This window comes from Mastigoproctus giganteus, chromosome 7 (genome assembly GCF_048544385.1).
Source record: "Mastigoproctus giganteus isolate SK-2022 chromosome 7, ASM4854438v1, whole genome shotgun sequence".
In the NCBI taxonomy this organism is placed as follows: Eukaryota; Metazoa; Arthropoda; class Arachnida; order Uropygi; family Thelyphonidae; genus Mastigoproctus; species Mastigoproctus giganteus.
In genome coordinates, this window is record NC_143581.1 from 105,840,698 (window position 1) to 105,866,822 (window position 26,125).

The 26,125-nt window shown below is 37.1% G+C and overlaps 1 protein-coding gene across 1 annotated transcript in view; it reads right to left on the bottom strand.

Moving 5' to 3' along the window:
- LOC150083126 (ankyrin repeat and fibronectin type-III domain-containing protein 1-like) overlaps window positions 1-26,125 on the bottom strand; it is a 558,629-nt gene that overhangs the window by 175,343 nt on the left and 357,161 nt on the right. The window contains exons 15-17 of the mRNA XM_090378398.1: window positions 23,132-23,320; window positions 4,935-5,048; window positions 4,651-4,756 (exon numbers count right to left, since the gene is read on the bottom strand). Of these exons, the coding sequence (XP_090234524.1) occupies window positions 4,651-4,756; window positions 4,935-5,048; window positions 23,132-23,320 (409 nt within the window). The remainder of the gene's footprint in view (window positions 1-4,650; window positions 4,757-4,934; window positions 5,049-23,131; window positions 23,321-26,125) is intronic.

Consider the following 26,125-nt stretch of genomic DNA (forward strand, 5'->3'; position numbering starts at 1 on the left):
TCTACTCTACAACATTATCAACTTTTGCCATTGATAGACATACCCTGGCCCTATTCCACCTATCATTTTGCAGACTATATTTCCTGTTTTCCTGACAATAGCTACCTGCTGTGGGACCAGCACATAGCACATTCTCCCTTGATTGTTGCCTGATGTGATAGTGCAAGATTGCATCTGGTGAGTATGGGCTTGGCACACCCAGGGTCTTGAGCTGGATATCATCATTCTTCTCTTTCTTGGTAATTCCCTTCTCTCTCTCTCTCTCTCTCTCTCTCTCGCTCTCTCTCTCTCTCTCAGGGTAACTTGGAAATTTTTTTTTGCCTGGTGCAGCAAAAGCCTCAGGCTTCCTTGCAACATATGGCTAATAATGATAATGTGGTGTTGAGGTGAGCAGCTGCAAGCCTGGTCAGCTACCCAAATTAATTCCTATGGGAGCATCCACCCTGTTTTCAAGCTCTCATAAGTACCATGTTTTCAACCTATCAGAATGCTGAGTTAATGCCCAATATCCTCACGCTCTTTACATTGAACTCACACAAAGGCACCCCCCCATGGCCGTATCATGTCCCATTCCACACAGATCTGCAAACATCAAACAAGTAGTATATTTTGTGAGGCTGTGATTCAGATGACAACCATTCCCCCTCAGTTCTCCCAAAGCTACAGCACTCAAGCTACTTTGAGCCCTTTGCTTTGCTGCTCTGGTCTGAGGCATGATTTCAGTTCAAATCCAATTCAATTACTATACTAAAGTATATTTGACACTTATTGTGTCAAATATACTTAAATGCAATAATAACACTATGCACCAGTTATGCAGCAATTATGTGTACTACATTATCAAGTTTACCTTATTAAATATATATAAATATTATGATATTGTTTACATAGTATGAATCAGAGCTGTAATACTCAATATGTTCTACGTTGATAATAATATTAGTAAATTAATAAGAGGAGTTTACCTCAATATAGTACGTGGAACACTTCCGTATGATACCCTCCAGAAATTAGAACGGAAAAAACGAAAAAATCGACAACTTACCGGTACATTAAAGTAAAATATAAATAATTAAAGTAAAATATAAATAATTAAAGTAAAATATAAATAATTAAATAATCAATTTAACACAATTCAAAATCAATTCAAAACAATTAAAATTCAAATTAACGCAATTAAAAGAATTAACGAAAATATTCAAAACGATTTTCCTTCCTGAAGCTGACAATGCTTTTCGACCGACTGTCGTGATCACAGGAATGAAAATTACCGGATCAGGCTAAACCTGCAACTTAAATAGTGATTATATGTCTTCGCGCATGCGCGTAAAGGTCCACGCATCGGAGATCAAATATGGCCGCCGAACATTAACAGAATTCTCGTGTAATTTAATTTCAACGGTTTCTGCAATTAATAGTCGCGTATAATTACGTTGAACGTTAAGTATTTTGGCCTCGTTAAATAAAAAAGTATGTTTTTCGTTAATGGCATGAAAGGCTAATTCTGACGCTGCTGACCGAGAAGCACGAACTGAGGTTTCGTGTTGATTTACACGAATATTAAGAGAAAACCGCGTCGAACCCTGGTAAGACGAGTCGCAATCACCGCAAGAAATGTTGTATACTAGATCATTAATTTGTGTTGCGAACGCGGAAAGAACCGAGCGATTGTTCAGTATAGTGTGTAACTTCCGTATAGGCCTAGCTATAATTTTAAATTCGGTATCTTTAAAGAATCTGTTAAGTTGTTTGTGCCACTGTTCAACATATGGGACAGAAATAAAGTATTTTTTGATATTACTATTGCTGATTGGTGTAGTATTTTTTATCCTATCCTTAGCTTGTACCCTAATTCGATTTATTGTGTTAATGGGATAACCCCTGTTCAAGAATCTGCTAGTTAATATTTGTATTTCTGAGTCCAAAGCAGAATCCGTCGTTGAATATTTATAGGCATTTAGAAATTGATTAAAGATAATCGATCTTTTGTAGGCGAACGGGTGGTAGCTATTATAATGAAGAAGCATACCGGTGTTTGTGGGTTTTCGATAGATGCTAAATTGTATTTTGTTCGAGTCACGGGTAAGCGTGAAATTTAGAAAGTTTAATGACTTAGTATCCGTATCTTCCCTTTCCAATGTAAATTTGAGTCTAGAATGAATATTATTAAACGAATGTAAAATGTCTTGGATAGTACTACTATCAGTAATAACTAGAACATCGTCTAAATACCTCCCATAGTATGTGATACGGGGACGAAAAGGTGTCAAATGTATCTGCTCAATCGTTGAGAGATAGATCTCTGACATTAAGCCACTCAGGCTCAAACCCATTGGTAATCCAAAAATTTGTTTGTACACCTTGTCTCGAAAGGTGATGTAGTTAGCCTCAGCTAATAGTTTAATTAAGTGAAAAATTTCCTTAATGGGCAGCTTCGTATAATTAATCGGTGTCGAGATTTTATTTAACATATCCCAAATAATATCTAATGTGTATTCAACGTTTACATTCGTATATAATGAGGTAACATCTAATGAGAATAAATTGTCATTGTCGCCGAGTCTACAGTCTTTAAGATTATTAAATAATGTATCGTAATTCTTAATTCCAAATTGTATAACCTGTCTAAAAGGTTTTATAATATTATATACATGTGTGGCTAAGGCTGAAAATGCCGAGTTCTTGTAGGAAACAGTAGGTCGAATCGGAAATCCAGGCTTGTGTAATTTTACCTGACCAAAAAGTGCAGGAATATTGTATGTTCTGGACTTCAATTCCTTCAACTGAACCATATAATGGACCCTGGGTGTGCCAAGCCCATACTCACCAGATGTGAGCCCCTGGGGTTATGTTAATTAAGTCAATAAAATGGCAATTTTTTTCAAAACTTATCTCTTCCCAGTGACTCAAAATTCTCCGACTATTATTATTATTATTAGCCGTATGGTGCAAGGAAGCTTGAGGCTTATGCTGCACCAGCCAAAAAAAATTTCTGAGTTACCATGTGTGTGTGTGTGTGTGTGTGTGTGTGTGTGTGTGAGAGGGAGAGAGAGAGAGAGAGAGAGGTAAAAGTAGAAGGGGAAAATCACCAAGAAAGAGAAGAATGATGTTATCCAGCTCAGGACCCTGGGTGTGCCATGCCCATACTCACCAGATGTGAGCCCCTGGGATTAAGATATAATTTGAAAATATGTCAAAAAAAAAAAAAAAAAAAAGTTCATCTCTCATAAAAATAACTACTGCAGTATTTGGTTTTGTTGCTTTGGTTTAAGTGGCACATGGATACTCTCCACCAGTCCCTTAAAATAATTAAAGGTATCTTAAAGAACTTAAAGAGTTGTTATAAAATATAAAAAACCATGATATATGGCTAGTATGGAACCTTTCTTCCCTTTTTATTTCTAAAAAATTAAGAATAAAGAAATTTATTATTAGAAGTGAATAGTTCAACAGTCAAGACGGTGATTATTTTAAATGAGAATCTAGGAGAATGCGAATAATTTTGAATGAAATTGCTGGAGACATGATTTTTACAAGTAACATTCTTTATTCTCTGACCTTACAAAAAGAATGTTGAAAATGTTTACCATCGTAATCACAACATAACTGTTCTGTGCAATGAAGCATGTTCAGAACACTGCCTGAGATGTATTGGGAGTGATGTTGGATATGCTGCTTTTCAGTTCAAAACACAAAAAAGGACAATGACTACTGTGGTGGCCATATTCCTTTTGAAATTATATCTCCAAACAAGGACAGTGCAGCCATAAAATGCATGCAAAGTGTAACTTATTGTGTTGTTGTCTTACTGAAATAATACTTGAACCATCTCCTCTACAGTGCGATATTACAAGAATTCATGAACTATGTCCATATACAGAAATATACCTCATTTTCTGCAATGAGAGGGTGTGATTTCTCTGAAAAGGATGGTCCCAGTATTCCGTAGCAACTCACTGCACACCATACACCAATCTTCACATGGAGTAGAAAAGTTTTGTATGCTTCAAAAGAAGTTTCCCTAAACATAGGCAAATTTCTCAGAGTTTACATAATGAGCTAGACAAACCAAGCCTCATCAGAAGGCATTTTCAAATAATCATCTGTAGTGTAACAGCTTTGCTGATATGCACTTTGCACAGAACAGTTTCAATTTCCTTGCTGCTGCATGACAATTGTCATATTAACATTCCCTTTTTTTTTTCTGCAGTCCTCAGTAGCAACGTGGACTTGCTACCAGGCTCCCTAACCTGTGCTAAACATTTCTCAACCACAGCAGCTGATGAACAATCATGATACCACTGTCTCCCTAAACATTCTCCTAAGCTTCCAAATCCCATAATTTCACTTCCTTAGATTGTCGAAATTGCCTACAAAATCCATGTTATGGAGTTTTAAAACTAAAATAAATTTTCTGTTTATACTCCAATACACTATATGCACAAACTCATTTGTAGTTTTGCAATTTTTTCAGAAATTTACTTATAAAATTCATGTCTCCAGCACTCTTACTTAAAGTTATTTGTATTTTAATGGATATCCATTTAAAATGAAGCACCCCATATATAAGAACATTTCCATTGGTCAGCATAATAATGAATGGACAAGGCAATCTACAATAAGGGGGGACTAAAAACTACATGGACTCACCTTTTCATTATTTTCTGAAACTTTGGGGAAGGAGTGAAAAGATGTTTGATGCTTTTTCTGACTTGCCGTCGTTGCTGCTGGGGCGTGTCCGTTGACTCCGCAATACCTGTAAATAATTAGAAAACAGAGAATTAGAATTGTGAGTGTTATGCTGTTTTTGCAATGTTAAAGTTGATATGTGGGGTTTAATCAATGCGAGTCCCCTTAGAAATGTCTGTGATAATGGAAACAGGTATATAACTATCAATCTGTCCAGTAACTGTTTTTGAAAAGAAATTCTTTACCTTTGACTTCCGCTGCATGTGCAGGCCGCGAATTGATGATTTGGTGAAAAAGGTCGTCTAATTTCCCCAGATGGCCTTCTGAGCGAGACTTTTTATCATCAACATCTCTCCAGCCTAAACAAAAAAAAAAAAAAAAAAAAAAAAGGGTGGGAAGTATGAAAATAGCAGCAGCAGCAGCTAGCAACATTCAGAACAATTTGGCAATTAGAATCTCCTTACCCCCCCCCATTTCCCAAAAGAACACATGATTTAAACTCTCTCATGCTTTCTTAAATTGTGCTCATAATATGAACAGCATATAGTGTTATTTGTAATGCAGCTCCGGTGTTTTCCCAAACTCTGTGTCAGGCAATGTGATGAATACAGAATTCTGTTGAGGCCAGATTTATGTAGGTTAGTGAGTGTTCATGTAGTTAGTGTGGTGTTGTGTTGTTCATCCAGCCTCTTAGCCTAGGTCTGTGTTTTCACACAAAAACCTCTAGTTTAGCATCCAGCACCACAAGGAGGCAGGCCAGGCAGTAGGGAGTGTAAAGCACTCATGAGGACAAACCCTGTTGATGGGGAAAGCCCAGTTAAAAAAAAAAAAAAAAGTGAAAATGGAAGATACTAGTCAGAAGACGAAGTGGGAGGAGGTTAATAAAATACTGCCCCCCCCCCAAGGACTGGATGTCTATTGTGCCCTGGGGTGAGAGGTGACAGCTGCTCATGGAATTACCACCAGGCAAAAAGGGGAAGGGCACCCATGTTGGGGGGGGAGAGTGAGAGAAAGTTCATAAGGGAAGGGATTCCTATGTTGGAGCACCTCTTTGCTGCTCATTTTCACACTGGTCAGGTATGAGTCCTGCTGACCAATATCTGTGTCCCACACCATGGCAGCGAAATAGCCATGGTGTGGTGTCTGCTTGGGTAGAGAGGGGGGCCATGCTGGTTCATCTGCCCACCAATCAGTCCAGGGGTAAAGGGGGTGACAGGTAAATTTTTCTCACTCAATAGCCATTCGCTCTCCGCTGTCATTCTTGTTTTTTTTTTTTTTTTAAACATTGTCATCTGATTTTGTGCTTTTTTCTTACATTTTCTGCTTTTTATTTTTTTTTCTCTCATTATCCTTCTTCTTTCTCACACCAGGAGGAATGCAATGGTGTGACTGTTTTAACTTATTACTATAATGACCAGAATCATAAAAAAATTCTCTTCAACCCATCCATAAAAGCCAGTGTGATGAATTTTTAATTACCCTGGCCTTTGAAGGCCAAAGTAATATTAACAATGCTAATGTTATTTCATAATGCAGAGTGAAAATAAATTTTTGTTTCTAATAAAATAATCAATCAGTTAATTTCAGAAGCACAAAAATTCTATCAAAAATCTGGGTGCAATTACCATGCTTTATATTATTTATTATTATTATTAGCCATATGGTGCCACTGGGTCCATTGTTGTTTTCTGTATTTATAAATGATATTGATGATGGTATATCAAGCTTAATGTCCAAGTTTGCAGATGATACAAAGGTTGGCAGGGTTGTCAAGGACACTACTGACACTATGCTGCTGCAACAGGATCTGGAAAGGTTGAGCAGATGGGCTGAGAGGTGGCAAATGAAGTTTAACATTGACAAATGTAAAGTACTACACATGGGAAACAGCAACCCCAGAGCAACGTATCAACTCTGTGGTACTACACTGACAGTGGTAGAGAATGAAAGGGACTTAGGGGTGATTGTGCAGGCAGATATGAAGTTCTCTGAGCAGTGCAGACGGGCTGCAAGAGTAGCTCATGGAGTATTGTCAATGATATACAGGAATTTTTCCAGCAGGGATAAGGAAGTGATTATTCCATTGTATAAGGCAATGGTCAGGCCACACCTAGAGTACTGTATACAGGTCTGGAGGCCTCATTTCAAGAAGGATGTAGAGCTGCTGGAACGAGTACAGAGAAGGGCAACAAGATTAGTGAATGGAACGAAGGGGTGCTCTTACGAAGAAAGGCTTAAGTTTTGCAAATTACAGTGTCTGGAGACTAGGCACCAGTGAGGTGATCTGATAGAGGTGTATAAAGCCTTGAATGGTTTAAGCATGCTCAATACTGATGGGATTCTTCCTCTAGCTCAGAAAAATCACCTGAGAGGGCATAAATTCAAATTGAGGAAAGACAGATGTAGGATAGACGTGTGGAAATTTGCCTTTAGCCAGCGGGTGGTTGGTTGGTGGAACAGACTGCCATCCCTTGTGGTGGAGGTTGATAGCCTAAATAAGTTTAAGGCTCAGCTGGACAGGTATTTTGAACGAACAGAGGGGTGAAGTGGAAGTGGGTTTTTTTTTTTTTTTTTTTTATAAGCTTGCTTTCTTGCATCAAATGCCTCTACTAATGCTAATACTAATGCTAAAAGCCTGAAGCTTATGCTGCACCAGCCAAAAAAAAAATTCCTGCGTTACCCTGAGAGAGAGAGAGAGAGAGAGAGAGAATCAGAAATAGAAGGGAATCACGAAGAAAGCAAGAATGGGAAGAATGATTATATCTAGCTCAGGACCCTGGGTTTGCCAAGCCCATACTCACCAGATGTGAGCCCCCGGGGTAATAAGCAAACTAACTATAGAAATCTGAAAATCAAAATGCATTTTTATATTTATAAACCTATTCACAAATATTTGTCATCTTCTTCACTAGATCTTATTTTGTTTAGTTTTCATATTTTTTAACAAAGTAAAAAATTCTAAATTCAATTTATAATCAGTTGCTACTTGCAGCATTGCTTTCAGTATGGAGCTTCCATTCATTTTGCTCGTTTTCTGTCACAGTGTATGTTCAAAGAATGTTTTATTTCCACACTGGCATTATGTTAAAGAAACAGAAGAAAAAAAAAGGGAAAAAAAAAACATATTGGTGCAGCTTCAGGTTCCGCTGAATATGGAAAAGGCCTGGGTTCAAATTTCATCTCAACAGAAGGAACTTTTATCATCTTTTTTGCAATTCAGTCGAGTTAGTCGGTATAAGGTGAGGATCATAGGGTTTTATCTCTCGGAAACCTGGGTTTTATCGTTGAGAAGACCAATCAAAAAATACGCACTTATAGAATATAGGATGCAACATAGCCTTTAATGCTTAATACACTTGCAGTTGATTTAACACTTACTTTTAATACAGTTCCTTTGACACTTAATACACTTTTTCACTTTTTTGGTATTATATTGTTTGATAACATCTTTCAAAGAATGGTGTCCCTTCTCAGCAACTCCAAGGAAAAGAGTGAGAAGAGGTCAGGTGCACTTTATTTAACTTCTTCATTGGACTACTGTTTAGTTAAAAAATAAAATCAATCGGTTTTGAAGAATCTGAAGTCAGGGATGTGTAATCATGACCCATGCTAACATGGAGATCACTACTTCCAGTCGTCAGCTCTCATGGATGGAAAATGTTTTGCTGTCCTTTCCATGAGCAGCAGCATTTTCTGCTTGTATCCAAGGAATGCAATAGCTTGACATGGCACTACCTGCAGTTTACCTTTTAAATGGTAAAACTACAATACCACCAAAGTCTATCATCACTGTGGTGCCAAAAATTCAGAAGACCCAACAATTGGTTCAGTATGTTGTTAAAGATCATAGGGTGGTGGCCAGTTCGCATATTTTGCTACAAGGTCAAATCTGTTGTTTTACTTTCCCAATTTTGTTTGTTTTCATTACTTTGAGTAAGCTTTTATATCAGCACCATCACGCTATTTAAGAGTACAATGCATATTGTGTATACACTTTGCCAAGAAGATAACTTTTTCGTTAAATGAGCATTCCTTCGAATATGGCTCGACACATATTTACTCATAAATATGAGGAAGAACAAATATTTGATGATCCATTTTACCAATAATTATAACAGGCTTCTTCTGCCTACTTGATTATTTAAGGCATGAAAACAGCACTATATGAATAAGTATTGCATGAGCAAACAGACTAATACTTTATTAAATGTCCTTGTGCTTCAACAGTATCAAATGTAACATGTCAAGTATATCTAGTTATCATGATAACTTTAACTGATTAGTTTCAACATTGTATATTTAGTTCAGAAAATCTCAATAAAATTACATCCCCAAAACCTTTTTGGGGAAACCAGAACATTACGGAAAAAAATCTATAAATATTTGGTCATCTATTTATTATTGATACATCTTATTAAAGTCATACAGAATACACTACCTCCAAATGGTATCTGGGTATATGCTGGTCATTAATATCAACTGCCACTCACTTCAAAGCTTGTCATACCCCGTTGACCACTATGACACACCTCCCTGTCCTCGGTAAGCTTTCCATCAATATAAGACAGTGGATATCGCAATTCAAAGAAATCTCTTCTGAGTCCACCGATGCTCTCATAATTAATCTAAATGGTTCAAAGCACTCTCTGGCTGCCTCCCTCACAATTACTGGGTATATATCATCAACTCCAGGAGCCTTAATTTTAAATGCCTTTAATTGCATAGCATTAGCAAAGGCACATGATGCAAGAAAGCAAGCTTATATAGCATTAGCCAAAAAAAACCAAAAAAAACCCCTTATTTCGCCCATCCACTCACTCCAAATGTTTGTCAAGTTCTGACTTGAACCTATTTAAGCCATCAACTTCTACAACGACAGATGGAAGTTTGTTCCAGCAATCAACCACCCACTGGCTAAAGGCAAATTTTCGTACATCTATCCTACAACCATCTTTCCTCAATTTGAATTTATGCCCTCTCAGGCGATTATTCTGAACAAGTGGAAGAATCCCATCAGCATTGAGCATACTCAAACCATTCAAGGACTCAATACACCTCAATCAGATCACCTTACAGGTGCCTAGTCTCCAGACACTGTAATTTTCAAAACTTAAGCCTTTCTTCGTAAGAGCAACCCTTTGTTCCATTCACTAATCTTGTTGCCCTTCTCTGTACTCGTTTTCCAACAGCTTTACATCTTTCTTTAAATGAGGCCTCCAAACCTGTATACAGTATTCAAGGTGTGGCCTGACCATTGCCTTATACAAGGGGATAATCACCTCCTTATCCCTGCTAGAAAAATTCCTATATATCATTGACAAGACACCATGAGCTATTCTTGCAGACCGTCTGCACTCTCTGAAAACTTCATATCTGCCTGCACAATTACCCACAGGTCCTTTTCATTCTGTACTACTGTCAGTGTAGTACCACAGAGTTGATATGTCACTCTGGGATTGCTGCTTCCCATATGTAGTACTTTACATTTGTCAATGTTAAATTTCATTTGACATCAATCAGCCGATCTGCTCAACTTTTTTAGATCCTGTTACACCAGGGTACTGTCATTAGTGTCATTAAGAACCCTACCAACCTTCGTATCATCTGCAAACTTGGACATTAAGCCTGATATACCATCATCAATATCATTTATAAATACAGAAAACAACAATGGACTCAACACTGAACCCTGAGGGACTCCACTGATAACATTAGTCCATGAAGAGCAGCGTCCATTGATCACCACTCTCTGTATTCTCCCACTCAGCCATCCCTTTATCTATAGCAGCAATTTGCCGCACGCCCAGGGTCCTGAGCTGGATATCATCATTCTTCTCTTTCTTGGTGATTCCCTTTTAACTCTCTCTCTCTCTCTCTCTCTCTCTCTCTCTCTCTCTCTCAGGGTAACTCGGGAATTTTTTTTTTTTTGGCTGGTGCAGCATAAGCTTCAGGCTTCCTTGCACCATACAGCTAGTAATAATAATAATAATAATAATAATAATAATAATAATAATAATAATGTGAAACAGTATCAAAAGCCTTTCTAAGATCCAAATATATGATATCAAAGTCATTCTTTGCATCCAGTTCCTTTATGAATACATCATAGTATCCAATCAAATCGGTCAGACAAGACTGCCCCTTAACAAATCCATGCTGTGTCTGAGCTATAACTAAAGTCTTGTCTAGATGACCCTGAAATGCTTCTTTAGCCACTGCCTCCATTAATTTCCCTGGAACAGAAGTTAAACTAACAGGTCTATAATTAACTGTGTCTCCCTTTGATCCTCCTTTGTGGATTGGGGTCACATTTGCACATCTCCAGTCCATGGGTACCTCCCCTGAGTCCAGGGAAGCTCTCATAATTATGGCTAAGGGTTTGCTTACTTCCTTTGCTATCTCCTTTAATATAACTGGATAGATTCCATCTAACCCTTTCCATCTAAGCCTTTCTTGTGATTATCTTCAACAATTTCTCTTTCACTTTACTCTCAGTTATTAGAAGATTATCTAGCTTACTGCCAGAGTTTAATACACCTCTGGCATTCCCCCCCCCTCCCTGAATAACTCCTCATATGTGAATGTAGATGCAAAATATCCATTTAGTTTGTTAGCTACCTGAGCAGGATCATCAACAGTTGAACCATCGATATCAAGTGGACCAATCTGATTCATCTCCTTCCTTCTAGAGTTTACATAAGTAAAGAACTCTTTGCTGTTTTTCTTTGAATTCTTTGCCAAAGATTTCTCATAATCTGCCTTTGCCTGCCTAACCTCCTTTGTGACTTGGTTACAGACCAGCTTATATCTATTATAGGCTTTTGTGTCACCTGTTATTTTATATTTATCCCATGCATTTTTATTCTCTGTCACATGTGTAATTAGTTCATCTCACATATCCATTTAGGCCTAAATCTTGAACAATATTTCTTAGTTGGTATGAAAAGCCTAGTAGCTTCCAAGATTAATTCTTTGAATGCTTCCCATTTTGAATTTGCTGTTGGTAACATCATCAGTTGGTCCCCCTGTATAGAATTTAAATACTGTCTCAGACCACCATAGTCACCTTTACGAAAGCAAAAACACTTCCCTTTACCCCTGATGATAGTCATCTATTTGAGTAAATCCCACTTCAGCACACTGTGATCACTGCCACCTAGTGGTTCCTTTATCTGCAGATTCTTAATGCATGAAGAATCACTGCTGATAATCAGATCAAGAGTATTACTCCTCTAGTTGCCTCCTGAACCTGCTGCTGTAGAAAACAATTATCCAATAAATCCACAAAATCTTGCTAGTGTGTGAGTGACAAACCCACAAATTCCAGTCAATCTCCGGGAAATTAAAATCCCCCATTATAAGACACTGATTTACTGGCCCACTCTATTTCTCTGCACAATTGCTCATTATACTCGTCAAATTCATTAGGCCTATAACACACACCTACTCTCCTAGGTGCTTATGTCACACCAAACAGACTCAACATTGTATTGTTCACCAACATCAATTGGATGCACTTCCTTAGATTTTATGTGTTTTTTAACTAACAGCATAACCCCTCCTCCCTTCCTGTCACGTGTATCCTTTCTGTACACATTGTACTACCCAAATTCCAATTCTGTACTGCTTATGTCTGTGTAACACATGTCTCTGATATCCCAACAATATCTGCCTTTGATGTCTTGACTAGCACTTCAATCTCATTGAATTTATTAACTTTACTCCTAGCATTGGTGTCCATGCAAGTATACATGCACCTGTTTCTTCTCTTAGTTGCCCTAACACAGCCCATATATTTACTTGTTCCACTATGACTCCCAGCAGTCCTGGAAATCCCCTTTACCTTGCTTTCCATGCTGCTGCTGCTCAATTGTATTTCAATAGAAGCAGTGCAACAATCACTTTCACCTCTGCCAGCGGCTACTGTTAATCTATTAGTCCATGTATCTCCCCCCAAGCTAGCAGTTTTCCGACCCACCTAACTCTGCCTCGATAGAATCAGCAAATATTCTTGCACCCTTTCTATTTAAGTGTATCCCATTCCTTTAGAAGCGGTCTCTCCTGTTAACAAGCACAGATCAGGCTGAGGAAAATTCTACCACTTGAGCCTTGCAGAATCTCTCCAGGTCTGAATTGATTGACAAGGCTCTCATCATATACTCCCCCCATCATGTCTGGGCAGAATTGCAGACACTTTCAAATTCAACCCTAACTCACAGCTTTTTTCAGCATTAACTTGTACTTGTTAAGTAATTCTGCCAGTCTCCTACTCTTAATATCATTAATGCTTGAAATACTAGGCTTGAAATGACAGGCCAGGCTAGCCAGGTGGGTAAAGTGCCTGCCTGGAAACCCAAAGGTTGTGGGTTCGAATCCTGCATCAGGCTTGTATCAGAGTAAAATGCAAAAACTTTTGGAGGTGCATTATGGCCACAGAAGCCAATGTGCCAACAACTAACAAAAAAAAAAAAATTCATTGTAGGGAAACCACGATCACTGACGTTTTCCTTTATGATAACATTTACACGTTCCCATTGATGTGTTTGCTGTTTTCTTTGCATTCTTTGTCAGAGACTTCTCATAATCTGCCTTAGCTTGCCTAATCTCCTTTGTGACTTGATTACAAACTAATTTATATCTACCATAGGCTTGTGTATCACCTGATAATTTATATGCATCCTACTTTCCTTCTCTACCATATCTCAATAGTTCATCTCACATCCAATTAAATCTAAGCCTTGAATAGCATTTCTTCATTGGTATGAAAAATCTAGTAGTTTATTGATTACTCTCCGTTTAGAATATGCTATTGGTAATATTATCAGTTGGTCCCACTGCACAGATTTAAAAACTGTCTGATACCACTGTAGTCATCCTTACAAAAGCAAAAGCCTTTCTCTTTATTCTTAACACTAATTGGTATTGGTATATATTGGAACAATTGGTAAATATTGGTATAATACCAATACCAATTGGTATTGGTATGGATGTTTAAGGGCATAAAGGTCAGCTGAGGCCAAAATGTGCCAGTTCCTATATTATCATTCTACAGTAATATAATAATTTTGTCCAGTTTGGCATCAATTCATATGTATATATTTGTTTAAGGAAGGTATCGAGTTTGGCTCAATCAGCACTATTTCCAATGATGTGGGTAAGCGATAATCATTCTTGCAGCCATGACCGAAAGTGGAAACTATTTTTTCTGAAATGGGAATAGTGCGTACAATCTAAGAGTATATGTTTGACTGTAAGTGGTAAAATACAATGCATGCATCGAGGTGGGTCATCCCCTACGAGAAGAACCATATGGGTTAGGTGTGTATGTCCTATTCTTAGACTTGCTAGTACAACTTCTTCCTGTCTGTTTTGTCTGAAGCTGGAAATCCATAATGGTGGTTCCTCTTTGATTTGGAGCAATTTGTTATTCTTTGTGACTTCCATATTTTTGACCACTGAAATGTGCAGACTTTTTTTATATACTTCAAATAATCCATGTATGGTACTTGATAAATTGCTCATGTTGTACTGTTTGGTTGTTTGGCTGCCTGATCTACTCTTTCATTACCTGTTATACCAGAATGCCCAATTCAACAAAACTTCACTGAGTGATTTTATTCCATAGATGGTTTTAATAGGAAAGGATTTGTTTTATGATGGGATGCAATACCGAAAATTTATTCTCCAATGCAGACATGGCACTTATGGAATCAGCGTACAAGCTGGCCTCGATTAACACAATTAATTCGTCCCACAAGCACATCGCGCAAAACGAAATGCATTAATCGAATATAATAATCAATAGGAAAAATTATAATTGGTCTGTGACTTTCGGGAATGTCCATAAAGAATTTTAAAAATACCTTTTAAATAACTTTTTAACTGTATACCATATAGATTGTAAAAGATAATGAAAATAATTATAGAATTAAATGTTTATTGCATAAAATACACAATGAAGAAACTATTTTTTATGGAAATATTTGAACAGAGTCATTTGAACAAATGAAATTAAAAATCAAATTATTATATTAGGGTTACCTGTAATTCAATACATAAACCCATATTTGTGTCTGTAAATTGCGTGTGTTCTCCGGTTGATTTACCTGTTTTGCTGGACAAACCCCCCCCCTAGTTTCTGGGGGGAAAACCTTGCTATCTACGCCTAAAAAAAAAAAAAAAAAAAAAAGTAAAGTGCAGCCATTATCAACCCACTGCAGGATGGAAGCCTCCTCAACAATTCATGCTGAGGGAAATGGACCATAATCTGCCACGCTGGTCCAGTGCGGGTTGGCAGATCGACCGTATTCAGCAGTCAGGGGCTTGAACCCCGGTCTATTCAAAGAGCGTGTGCTAGTGCACTCCCGCTCCTGCCCACTCGGCTACGGAGGCCTTATCTACGCCTGAGACTGACTAACTCAGCCACAGAGTGAAAAAAGCCCATTAAGGGTGCATACACTGACATGTACTGAATGGTGTATTGCAGAACATAAACTTTTGGAGTTTCATAATAATTTGAAGTTTCTTAATAATAAAAAAGACTGCAATTGCTTTATGTCATTTAGTTGTGACAATTAAATTTAAAACAGGCACAGGACTTTATGGAGTACCATTTATAAGTAAGAGTATATACAGGGTGTTTCAAAAGTGATGGTCAATAATTTAAAGGTGAACTGTACAGACTACAATATGCAAAAAAAGCCTAGTAAACATGGGTCCTTAAGTGAATCGTTTTTGAGATATTGCACATTTCTAGTTGGGATCCACCACTGACTTTGTTTAGGTTAGGTTTTGTTCATTCTCTCCCTTTCCCCCCTCTCTCGATGCTCTGAGACATAACAGGCATATTAGTCAAAGGATAGTCAACATGGAAAGAGGTTACAGCAACGAAGAGTAGGCAGACATGCGCTTCTTGTATGGTAAAGCCAATGGCAGTGCACTTGAGGCTACATGTTTGTACCAAGAAGCATTTCCCCGCTGAAGGCAGCCCAACAAGTGCACATTCATCAGGGTACATCAACGCCTTAGAGAACATGGGTGCTTCACACATGGAGTACGAGCAGGTAGGCCTAGAAGCATAACACTTGATGTTGAGGAAAGGGTGTTAGAAAGAATAGAAAATCCAGGAATTTCAACAAGGAGGGTTGCTCTGCAAGAGCATGTACTGAGTCATAGCAGTGTGTGGGGAATTTTACATTGCCAATTACTGTACCCCTACCATATCCAGTGTGTACAAAGTCTCAGCAATACAGACTACCCTCCCAGAGTGAACTTCTGCCAGTGAATGCAATAACAATGTGTCCTGAATCCCCAATTTTTAAACAACATTTTGTTCACTGACGAAGCTGGGTTTACTCATGATGGTATTTTTAATTTTCATAACTGTCATGTTCGGTTTGATAAAATCCCAATGCAATTCACGAGTCACGACATCAGCAATGTTTCTTGTTGAATGTCTGGGCAGGAATACTAGGAGACTGTCTAATTGGACCACACTTTCTGCCAAACAGGCTAAACAGGAGAGCTGTACCTTCAGTTCCTGCAGAATGTTCTTCCAGACCTCCTTAACGATGATAACGCTCCACTTCAGCAACGCCAGAACATATGGTTTATGCATGATGGTGCACCGGCACATTTTGCATAAGTTGTGACTCGGTATCTAACTATAAGGTATGGTCAATGGTGGATAGGTAGAGGTGGGCCTACAATGTGGCCTCCCAGATCACCAGACTTAAATCCTATCGATTTTTGTATCTGGGGTCATGTAAAAAGCTCAGTGTACACTTCTGACATTAACACAGCTGAGGAATTGCAGTGTCGGGTTGAAGGAGCCTTTCAGCAAATCAGAAATGACCCAGGAATGCCTGAGAGGATTTGCAACTCAATGCAGAGAAGACTATAAAGCTGTATACGATGCAAGGACAGCATTTTGAACACATTTTGTAACATCCTGTGGTGTTGAAACCAAAAATTAAAAATTTATTATCTTATGTTTAATAAAACCACCCTTAAAAAGGAGTCACAGCTTTTTGCTAAACTAGTGCTGACATAGTCAGTGGCGGATCTTAACAGAAAATGTGCATTATTTCGAAAATGGTTCATTTGCAGCCCAATGTTCACTGGGACTTTTTTTGCTTATTTTAGTTTGTACTTTTCACCTTTAAATTATTGACTATCATTTTTGAAACACCCTGTATATAGATAAGAGTAAGTAAATTAAAAAAAGAAATATACTCTTTATTATACAACAACAGAAATGAATAGTACTATGTACAAGCCCTTCATAGCCAAGAAAGCCAGGAGTCAACAATTAAAGTACAATAATAACACTACACTATACCTAAGTTACACAATATAGTATGTACTACACTACAAAAATAGTGTTATAAATTTAGGTTATAAAATTATTATAAATTTATAATTTACAGACCTAATAAAAACACTTCTATTATTAATTATACTACATAAAAGAATATTAAATATTGTTTATATCATTCACATATTTTATTCATTATCATACTAAATGGGATTAAAGCTTATATAAGATGTACGAGACAGAAAAAGATAATACATAAAGTCAGTAAATGCAGAACACTGTAAATAAAATTTACATTATAAAGCTCAATATAAAGGCGAAAGCAAAATCAGGAGATATAAAATAGTGAAACTCTAAATAATAAAATTTCTTATTAGTAAATTAATAAGAGGAGTTTACCTCAATATAGTACGTGGAACACTTCCGTATGATACCCTCCAGAAATTAAAACGGAAAAAACGAAAAAATCGACAACTTACCGGTACATTAAAGTAAAATGTAAATAATTAAAGTAAAATATAAATAATTAAATAATCAATTTAACACAATTCAAAAACAATTAAAATTCAAATTAACGCAATTAAAAGAATCTAACGAAAATATTCAAAACGATTTTCCTTCCTGAAGCTGACAATGCTTTTCGACCGCCTGTCGTGATCACAGGAATGAAAATTACCGAATCAGGCTAAACCTGCAACTTAAATAGTGATTATATGTCTTCGCGCATGCGCGTAAAGGTCCACGCATCGGAGATCAAATATGGCCGCCGAACATTAACAGAATTCTCGTGTAATTTAATTTCAACGGTTTCTGCAATTAATAGTCGCGTATAATTACGTTGAACGTTAAGTATTTTGGCCTCGTTAAATAAAAAAGTATGTTTTTCGTTAATGGCATGAAAGGCTAATTCTGACGCTGCTGAACGAGAAGCACGAACTGAGGCTTCGTGTTGATTTACACGAATATTAAGAGAAAACCGCGTCGAACCCTGGTAAGACGAGTCGCAATCACCGCAAGAAATGTTGTATACTAGATCATTAATTTGTGTTGCGAACTCGGAAAGAACCGAGCGATTGTTCAGTATAGTGTGTAACTTCCGTATAGGCCTAGCTATAATTTTAAATTCGGTATCTTTAAAGAATCTGTTAAGTTGTTTGTGCCACTGTTCAACATATGGGACAGAAATAAAGTATTTTTTGATATTACTATTGTTGATTCTATTGTTGTTGATTACTATTGTTGATTACTATTGTTCAACTATTGATTACTATTGTTAATATTGTTGATTACTATTGTTCATACTATCTAATTAATTTTCAAACTCTTATTGACTATTTCATTCACTTCCTGTCTCTCCAGTAGTATACAATCGATACACACAATTATGGGAGATTTTTTGAATGGCTTGGTACAAAATTACATTAAATCTACACTAAGGTACTCGGCCCAAAATTACCATATTTCTTTCCTAAAATATTGCCTTCAAAACAACATCGTTCCGAAGTTTGCCAGGGTGAATTTAAATCAAAAAATTTCAGGCATAAAACAACTATCACTGGCGACATCGCGTAATATTGTTAAGCTTGCCTTAAAATCTCGATATTCGGATAAATAAAAATACCTTTCCCAGGTTAGGAAGCTTCGCGATAAATTAAAAAATTATCTACATCCGAACGATTGGTCTGTATTGAAGACCTCCATAGATTTGCGACGGGAAGCACAAGCCTCAGAAATAAAAAACAGACACGTTAATAAGTTGCAAACATTATCGAATAGTTCAAGACACGTTCATGCGAATTCTAACACATTGTCGCGAGCTTGCGACCAAGTTCACACGAGTTGGGTGACATCCCCCCCACAGACACATAACGCACTACCACAGAATATGTCGGCTAGTTCACGAACACCCCCTCACCCAGTATCCAACGAACCAACATATCAACAGGTTACAAATCTTTCCTCGTGTACACTATCGCAGGACCAGATTTCACTTTTATCCAAAGAATTAAATTATAATTTACCACCTCGAAAGCTGCCAAAAAAACAATGCGTAATTGATATTGAATTTGGACTTCGTAGTGTTCCACAAAAAGATGTATTTATTCAACAAGTTAACCAAGTAGTAAATAACATAAAAGAAACGCGACTTCCTAAATTGAATACACATGACAGTTCAGCTTTACGAGAACTTCGAGAAAATAAGGACATTATTATACAGAGGGCAGATAAAGGAGATACAGTGGTAATACTAGATAAACATGATTATATTAATAAGTTAGATTCAGTTGTGTCTGATACCTCCACTTATCGTGAAGTGGACCCGGCACTGTTTACCAATTTGGTAAATCAATACAATAAAACGTTAACCACATATCGTAAAAACGACTACATTACTATGGTTCAGTTGAAGGAATTGAAGTCCAGAACATACAATATTCCTGCACTTTTTGGTCAGGTAAAATTACACAAGCCTGGATTTCCGATTCGACCTACTGTTTCCTACAAGAACTCGGCATTTTCAGCCTTAGCCACACATGTATATAATATTATAAAACCTTTTAGACAGGTTATACAATTTGGAATTAAGAATTACGATACATTATTTAATAATCTTAAAGACTGTAGACTCGGCGACAATGACAATTTATTCTCATTAGATGTTACCTCATTATATACGAATGTAAACGTTGAATACACATTAGATATTATTTGGGATATGTTAAATAAAATCTCGACACCGATTAATTATACGAAGCTGCCCATTAAGGAAATTTTTCACTTAATTAAACTATTAGCTGAGGCTAACTACATCACCTTTCGAGACAAGGTGTACAAACAAATTTTTGGATTACCAATGGGTTTGAGCCTGAGTGGCTTAATGTCAGAGATCTATCTCTCAACGATTGAGCAGATACATTTGACACCTTTTCGTCCCCGTATCACATACTATGGGAGGTATTTAGACGATGTTCTAGTTATTACTGATAGTAGTACTATCCAAGACATTTTACATTCGTTTAATAATATTCATTCTAGACTCAAATTTACATTGGAAAGGGAAGATACGGATACTAAGTCATTAAACTTTCTAAATTTCACGCTTACCCGTTACTCGAACAAAATACAATTTAGCATCTATCGAAAACCCACAAACACCGGTATGCTTCTTCATTATAATAGCTACCACCCGTTCACCTACAAAAGATCGATTATCTTTAATCAATTTCTAAATGCCTATAAATATTCAACGACGGATTCTGCTTTGGATTCAGAAATACAAATATTAACTAGCAGATTCTTGAACAGGGGTTATCCCATTAACACAATAAATCGAATTAGGGTACAAGCTAAGGATAGGATAAAAAATACTACACCAATCAACAATAGTAATATAAAAAAATACTTTATTTCTGTCCCATATGTTGAACAGTGGCACAAACAACTTAACAGATTCTTTAAAGATACCGAATTTAAAATTATAACTAGGCCTATACGGAAGTTACACACTATACTGAACAATCGCTCGGTTCTTTCCGAGTTCGCAACACAAATTAATGATCTAGTATACAACATTTCTTGCGGTGATTGCGACTCGTCTTACCAGGGTTCGACGCGGTTTTCTCTTAATATTCGTGTAAATCAACACGAAGCCTCAGTTCGTGCTTCTCGTTCAGCAGCGTCAGAATTAGCCTTTCATGCCATTAACGAAAAACATACTTTTTTATTTAACGAGGCCAAAATACTTAACGTTCAACGTAATTATACGCGACTATTAATTGCAGAAACCGTTGAAATTAAATTACACGAGAATTCTGTTAATGTTCGGCGGCCATATTTGATCTCCGATGCGTGGACCTTTACGCGCATGCGCGAAGACATATAATCACTATTTAAGTTGCAGGTTTAGCCTGATTCGGTAATTTTCATTCCTGTGATCACGACAGGCGGTCGAAAAGCATTGTCAGCTTCAGGAAGGAAAATCGTTTTGAATATTTTCGTTAGATTCTTTTAATTGCGTTAATTTGAATTTTAATTGTTTTTGAATTGTGTTAAATTGATTATTTAATTATTTATATTTTACTTTAATGTACCGGTAAGTTGTCGATTTTTTCGTTTTTTCCGTTTTAATTTCTGGAGGGTATCATACGGAAGTGTTCCACGTACTATATTGAGGTAAACTCCTCTTATTAATTTACTAATATTATTATCAACGTAGAACATATTGAGTATTACAGCTCTGATTCATACTATATAAAATTTCTTATATAACAGACATTTCGATTAACAGAGTAATAAAGTGAAACTCTGCAGAAATGATTAAAAAAGAGGAACTTCATAAAATCATTGACTTGTTGCCTTTTAATAATCTCTAATTAAATCCATTGTTAAATTATGAATGGATCCAACTTAAAATCATTAATCAGTTTAAGCACTTTTGATAAAGGGCGAAATCTGTCACACTCTTTTTTTTTTTTCAGAATTGATTTTAAATAATGTGTGTTGTCAGGCGTCTTTGAAAGGAGCATGGAAATGCACTGCCGATAAGGTGCCTTGTAAATTAGGGGATTGCATAAAGCATTATAAAAAAAAATTAAATTAGCTATGTCTCCATGTGTTTCTTAGTGCAGGAGATTATATCTCTCAAAATAACCAGAATAGTGATGTTTACAATAGAGAAGTTTGCAATCATTCCTAGCATATAGATGCAATGAACATTGAATAATGAAGATAGAATTCTGTACTAGAAGCCAGAATTGTTTTGAGTGTTTGGCACTGAGGTGTTTCAAACATTCAAATTGTAGTAGTTCAATAAAAAATTACTTAAATCTACCACATGATATAAAATGTAGTCTCAATTAATTAATTATCTCAAAATGATGAACAATCACATAGATCCCCTCTTCCAATTAATTAGAATTCTCCTTCAAATATTAGATCTTTTTACATACTGTACGTAAATTTACAGCATATAATATCAGAGTAGATACACCATAGTTTACCCATAAATTAAACTACGTATGTAGTGTGAAAGGCATAATTTTTAATTGTATCTCATATTGTTTTTAATTGTATCTCTACCTTCAACAAGATATCAGGTATTGCACTACTTCGAATAAGTAATGCTTCTATAGTAGAGAAGACACCCAGACGTCACCACTTCAAAGCTGTTGGCTTATCATCAGTGGGTGGGTGGGCAGGTACCTAAATAATGCAAACATGCCATCACATTTTCAAAGTGGTTCCACAATAGGAGAGATGCCAAATGGTGTACAGAATGATACAATATTTGTAGATTGAATGCACAAGGCATAATATGATATGGGTTTAAATTAACTATATAATACAGGTGTTATGTTATTTGGTTTTTAGCAGCATTAGCAACTAAGGCCATATTGCTCCGGGGATATGCGGTGGTCATTCCCTGACCTGTCCGCATCCTCCATATTTGGTGGTCACGGGCTCGAATCACTGTCTAATCAAGAAGCATGTGCTACGCACTGCCGCTCCTGCTCATCTGGCTATGGAGGCACTAATACAGGTGTATATACACCATAGTTTACCCATAAATTAAACAATGTAAGTAGTGTGTGAAAGGTAGCCACAATATGCGATATAGTTAAAAATGATTTAACACTACGTACATAGTTTAATTTATGGTGTATCTACACCAATATTATAATTTAAACCCATATGATATTATGCCTTGTGCATTTAATCTTCAAATATTGTAAATTTACAGACAGTTAGCAACCCTAGTGGGATATCTCATTCCAAGACAGAAATATTCTGGAAGAATGCAAGATGATGGCAGCAATGTGAATAAAATTAATCAAAATTGACATCCTCAAAATGGTTTTGAAGATTCAGAACCATTAAAAATGCATCTTTGAAAAGACACATTTCTTAACTGATGCTGTTGAAATGGAATTCACATAAAACAATATAAGATCCAGTTCATCCGATAATTAAGAAATTTATGCAAATCAGAAAGCAAAATCTAAAAAATAAAAACAAAGCTTTTCAGATCTCTAGATATGTATGTAAATTCCACTGACCTTATGTATAAACCAGGGCATAAACAGAAAATTAACTAAAAACTGTACATTTAATTTAAAATGTACTTACTTGATGGGGTTGCTGAAAGTGGAGCTGCACAACAGTACGTGCTGTAACCTGTGGAATTTCCCGCAGCTACTCGAACAAAGTAAGTGGTGCCTTGGGTGAGATCAGGGATAGTAACTTCAAGTTTCTGGATGTCAGAAATTTCTTGAGAACCTGCTAGAGGTTTAAAATCTTCATAACAGCTCCATTCCACTATAAGAAAAATAAATAACCAGATACTCTTCAGCAAAGATTTAAGCCATTGAAGAAATGCTAAGATGAGAACACTGCAATACAAACAGTTGTTGGTTATGCTCCTTTCGAGCTTTGGCTAATTTCGTGTCCTTAGCAGAATTGTTAAGGCACATTAAGGCGCATCTTTTATTACTACAAAGTTAATGAATGATGTATCTGATATTATTATTATTGCTGCTCTTATATTATTTCTCCCTGATTGGGGGTTCCACCTCGTGACGAGTATTGCTACCAAGTACACAGGGTGGTTGTTGTTATGTCTGATGTTACTGTTGAGCGAGGAACTCTCTGACAATCCTACAGATGTTCAGGATTGCGACTTTCTGGAATTCCTTGTAGGTGTTTGCTGGGAGATCTATTGCTGCTAGATTGTTATGTAGAGTCTTTGGAACCATATCTGTGGTTGACATGATGATTGGGATGGTCTTTACTTGTTGAATATGACACATCTCTTTGATCTCCTGTCTTAGGTTTGTGTACTTCCTGATTTTTAACCCCCATTATTATTATTATATTAATAATATTATTGTTGCTCGTATATTATTATTTCTCCCTAATTGGGGGATTCCACTCCATGACGGGTACTACTACCAAGTACACAGAGTGGTTGTAATTTCTGGTGTTACTGTTGGTCAAGGAAATCTCTGACTATCCTACAGGTGTTCAGGATTGTGACTTTCTGGAGTTCCTTGTAGGTGTTCTCTGGGAGACCTATTGCTGCTAGGCTGCTATGTAGAGTCTTTGGAACCATGCTAGTCGTTGACACGATGATCGATACTTCTTGCATATGCCACATCTCCTTGACCTCATGTCTCAGGTTCGTGTACTTCCTAATTTTTTCCTCATGGGTTTTCTGGACATTGCTAGTTTTGGGCACCGCTATGTCAATCAGGTAGGTAGTCTTTTCCATTTTGTCCACAAGGATTATGTCCGGTCTGTTGTGTGGGATGGTCTTATCCGTTATTATTGCGTGGTCCCAGTACGGCTTGTGGATTCGGGTCTCTAGTACTGCCTAGGGTTCATACTTGTAGTATGGTACACTTTCTTTGGTCAACTGGTATTTCCTCGCTATCTTCTGATGTATTATATTACCTGGTCTTGGATGGCCAACATGAATCCTTCGGTCTCAGGGAAGAGCGTCCCGCTTGTGAGCCATGCATTGGAAGCAATGGTATCAATGTAATCTTGATGTTGGTCACTGTAGTGTCTGCCATGGAGTGTCTTCTTTGTCCATCTTTCTAAGTTCGTTTCTTGAGCTGTCTTGGCGGGAGGGGTTCCTCGCTTAGGTTGAGTGGGGGTATACCACTTATCTATCTTCCTTATGGCCTGGTGGAGTGGTGCTGCGTTGTTCTCGAAGTAATCCTTCAGATTAACTATCGCTGTTTTCTGTTGCTCTATCAAGTCTATCAGGCCACTACCTTCCTCTTTGCGAGCTATTGTTAGTCTCCCCACTGCTGACTTCGGGTGGTGTTGGCAGCTCTTGGTCATCATTGTCCTTGTCTTTCACATGATATCTTCTAGCTCGGTGTTATTCCAATCTGACCCCGAAAGTGTAAGTTAGTACTGGAGCTGCATAGGTGTTTATGGCTTTAACTGTGTTCCCTCCGTTCAATTTTGCTTTCAGCAGGCTCTGAGTCTCTGATGATATTTTTCGATCAGGCACTTCTTGATTTCCTTGTGCTCTAACTGCTGAGCCTGCATCATCCCTAGGTAGGTCTCTCCTTCTGTCATAGCTTCGATCTCTTTACCCGTCAGCAGCTGGTAGTTTCGGCCAACTAATTTTCCCTGGTGCAGTGTGTGGGTCTTGCATTTGTCTAGACCAAATTCCATCCTGATGTCCTTGCTGAATTCTTCGGTGATCCGGAGTAGTTGCTTGAGTTGCTTCTCATTTTCTGCGTAGAGCTTGATGTCATCCATGTACATCAGGTGGGTGAGGGTGTACAGGTTCTGTCTTCCTTCTTTGAGGTTATATCCATACTTGCTGCCATTAAGCATGGTGGATAGCAGGTTGAGTGCTAGACAGAACCACAGTGGGCTCAGAGCATCTCCTTATTATTATTATTATTAGCTATATGGTGAAAGGAAGCCTGAGGCTTATGCTGCACCAGCCAAAAAAAAAAATTCCCAAGTTACCCTAAGAGAGAGAGACAGAGAGAGAGAGAGAGAGAGAGAGAGAGAGAGAGAGAGAGAGAGAGAGAGAGAGAGACAAAAGTAGAAGGAAATCACCAAGAAAGAGAAGAATGATGGTATCCAGCTCAGGACCCTGGGTGTGCCAAGCCCATATTCACCAGATGTGAGCCCCCAGGGTTATATACTGTAATCATAATCACAAACAGAAAATCTTATAGAAGTTTTGAGAATGCACAGGGCAAGAAGGCCCTGTGAATTAATATATAAGTGGAGCAGAATGCCAACAAGTGCATTTTTCCTATTCCTCTTTTTTCTTTTTTTATAAAACAATGGCAGAACCATCTTTATTTTATTATTATTTTTTAAATTTTTCTTTGCACTGAAGTATGGTTGCAAGAGGTTGCATAAATAAACCTGACATTTCTGGCAGCTACGTTAAAAAAATAAAATAAAATAATGAATGAATAACTTTTAATTAGTTAAAACGTATCTTTCCGTATTATAGGAGGTCACTGTTACTGAAATAAAAATGAAGAAAAGGCAATGGATAAAAGGAAAAAGAAAAATGGAGAAAAGCAATATTACTGAAATGAATATGAAGAAAAGGAAAATGAAACGAAATTTAGAGGTGAA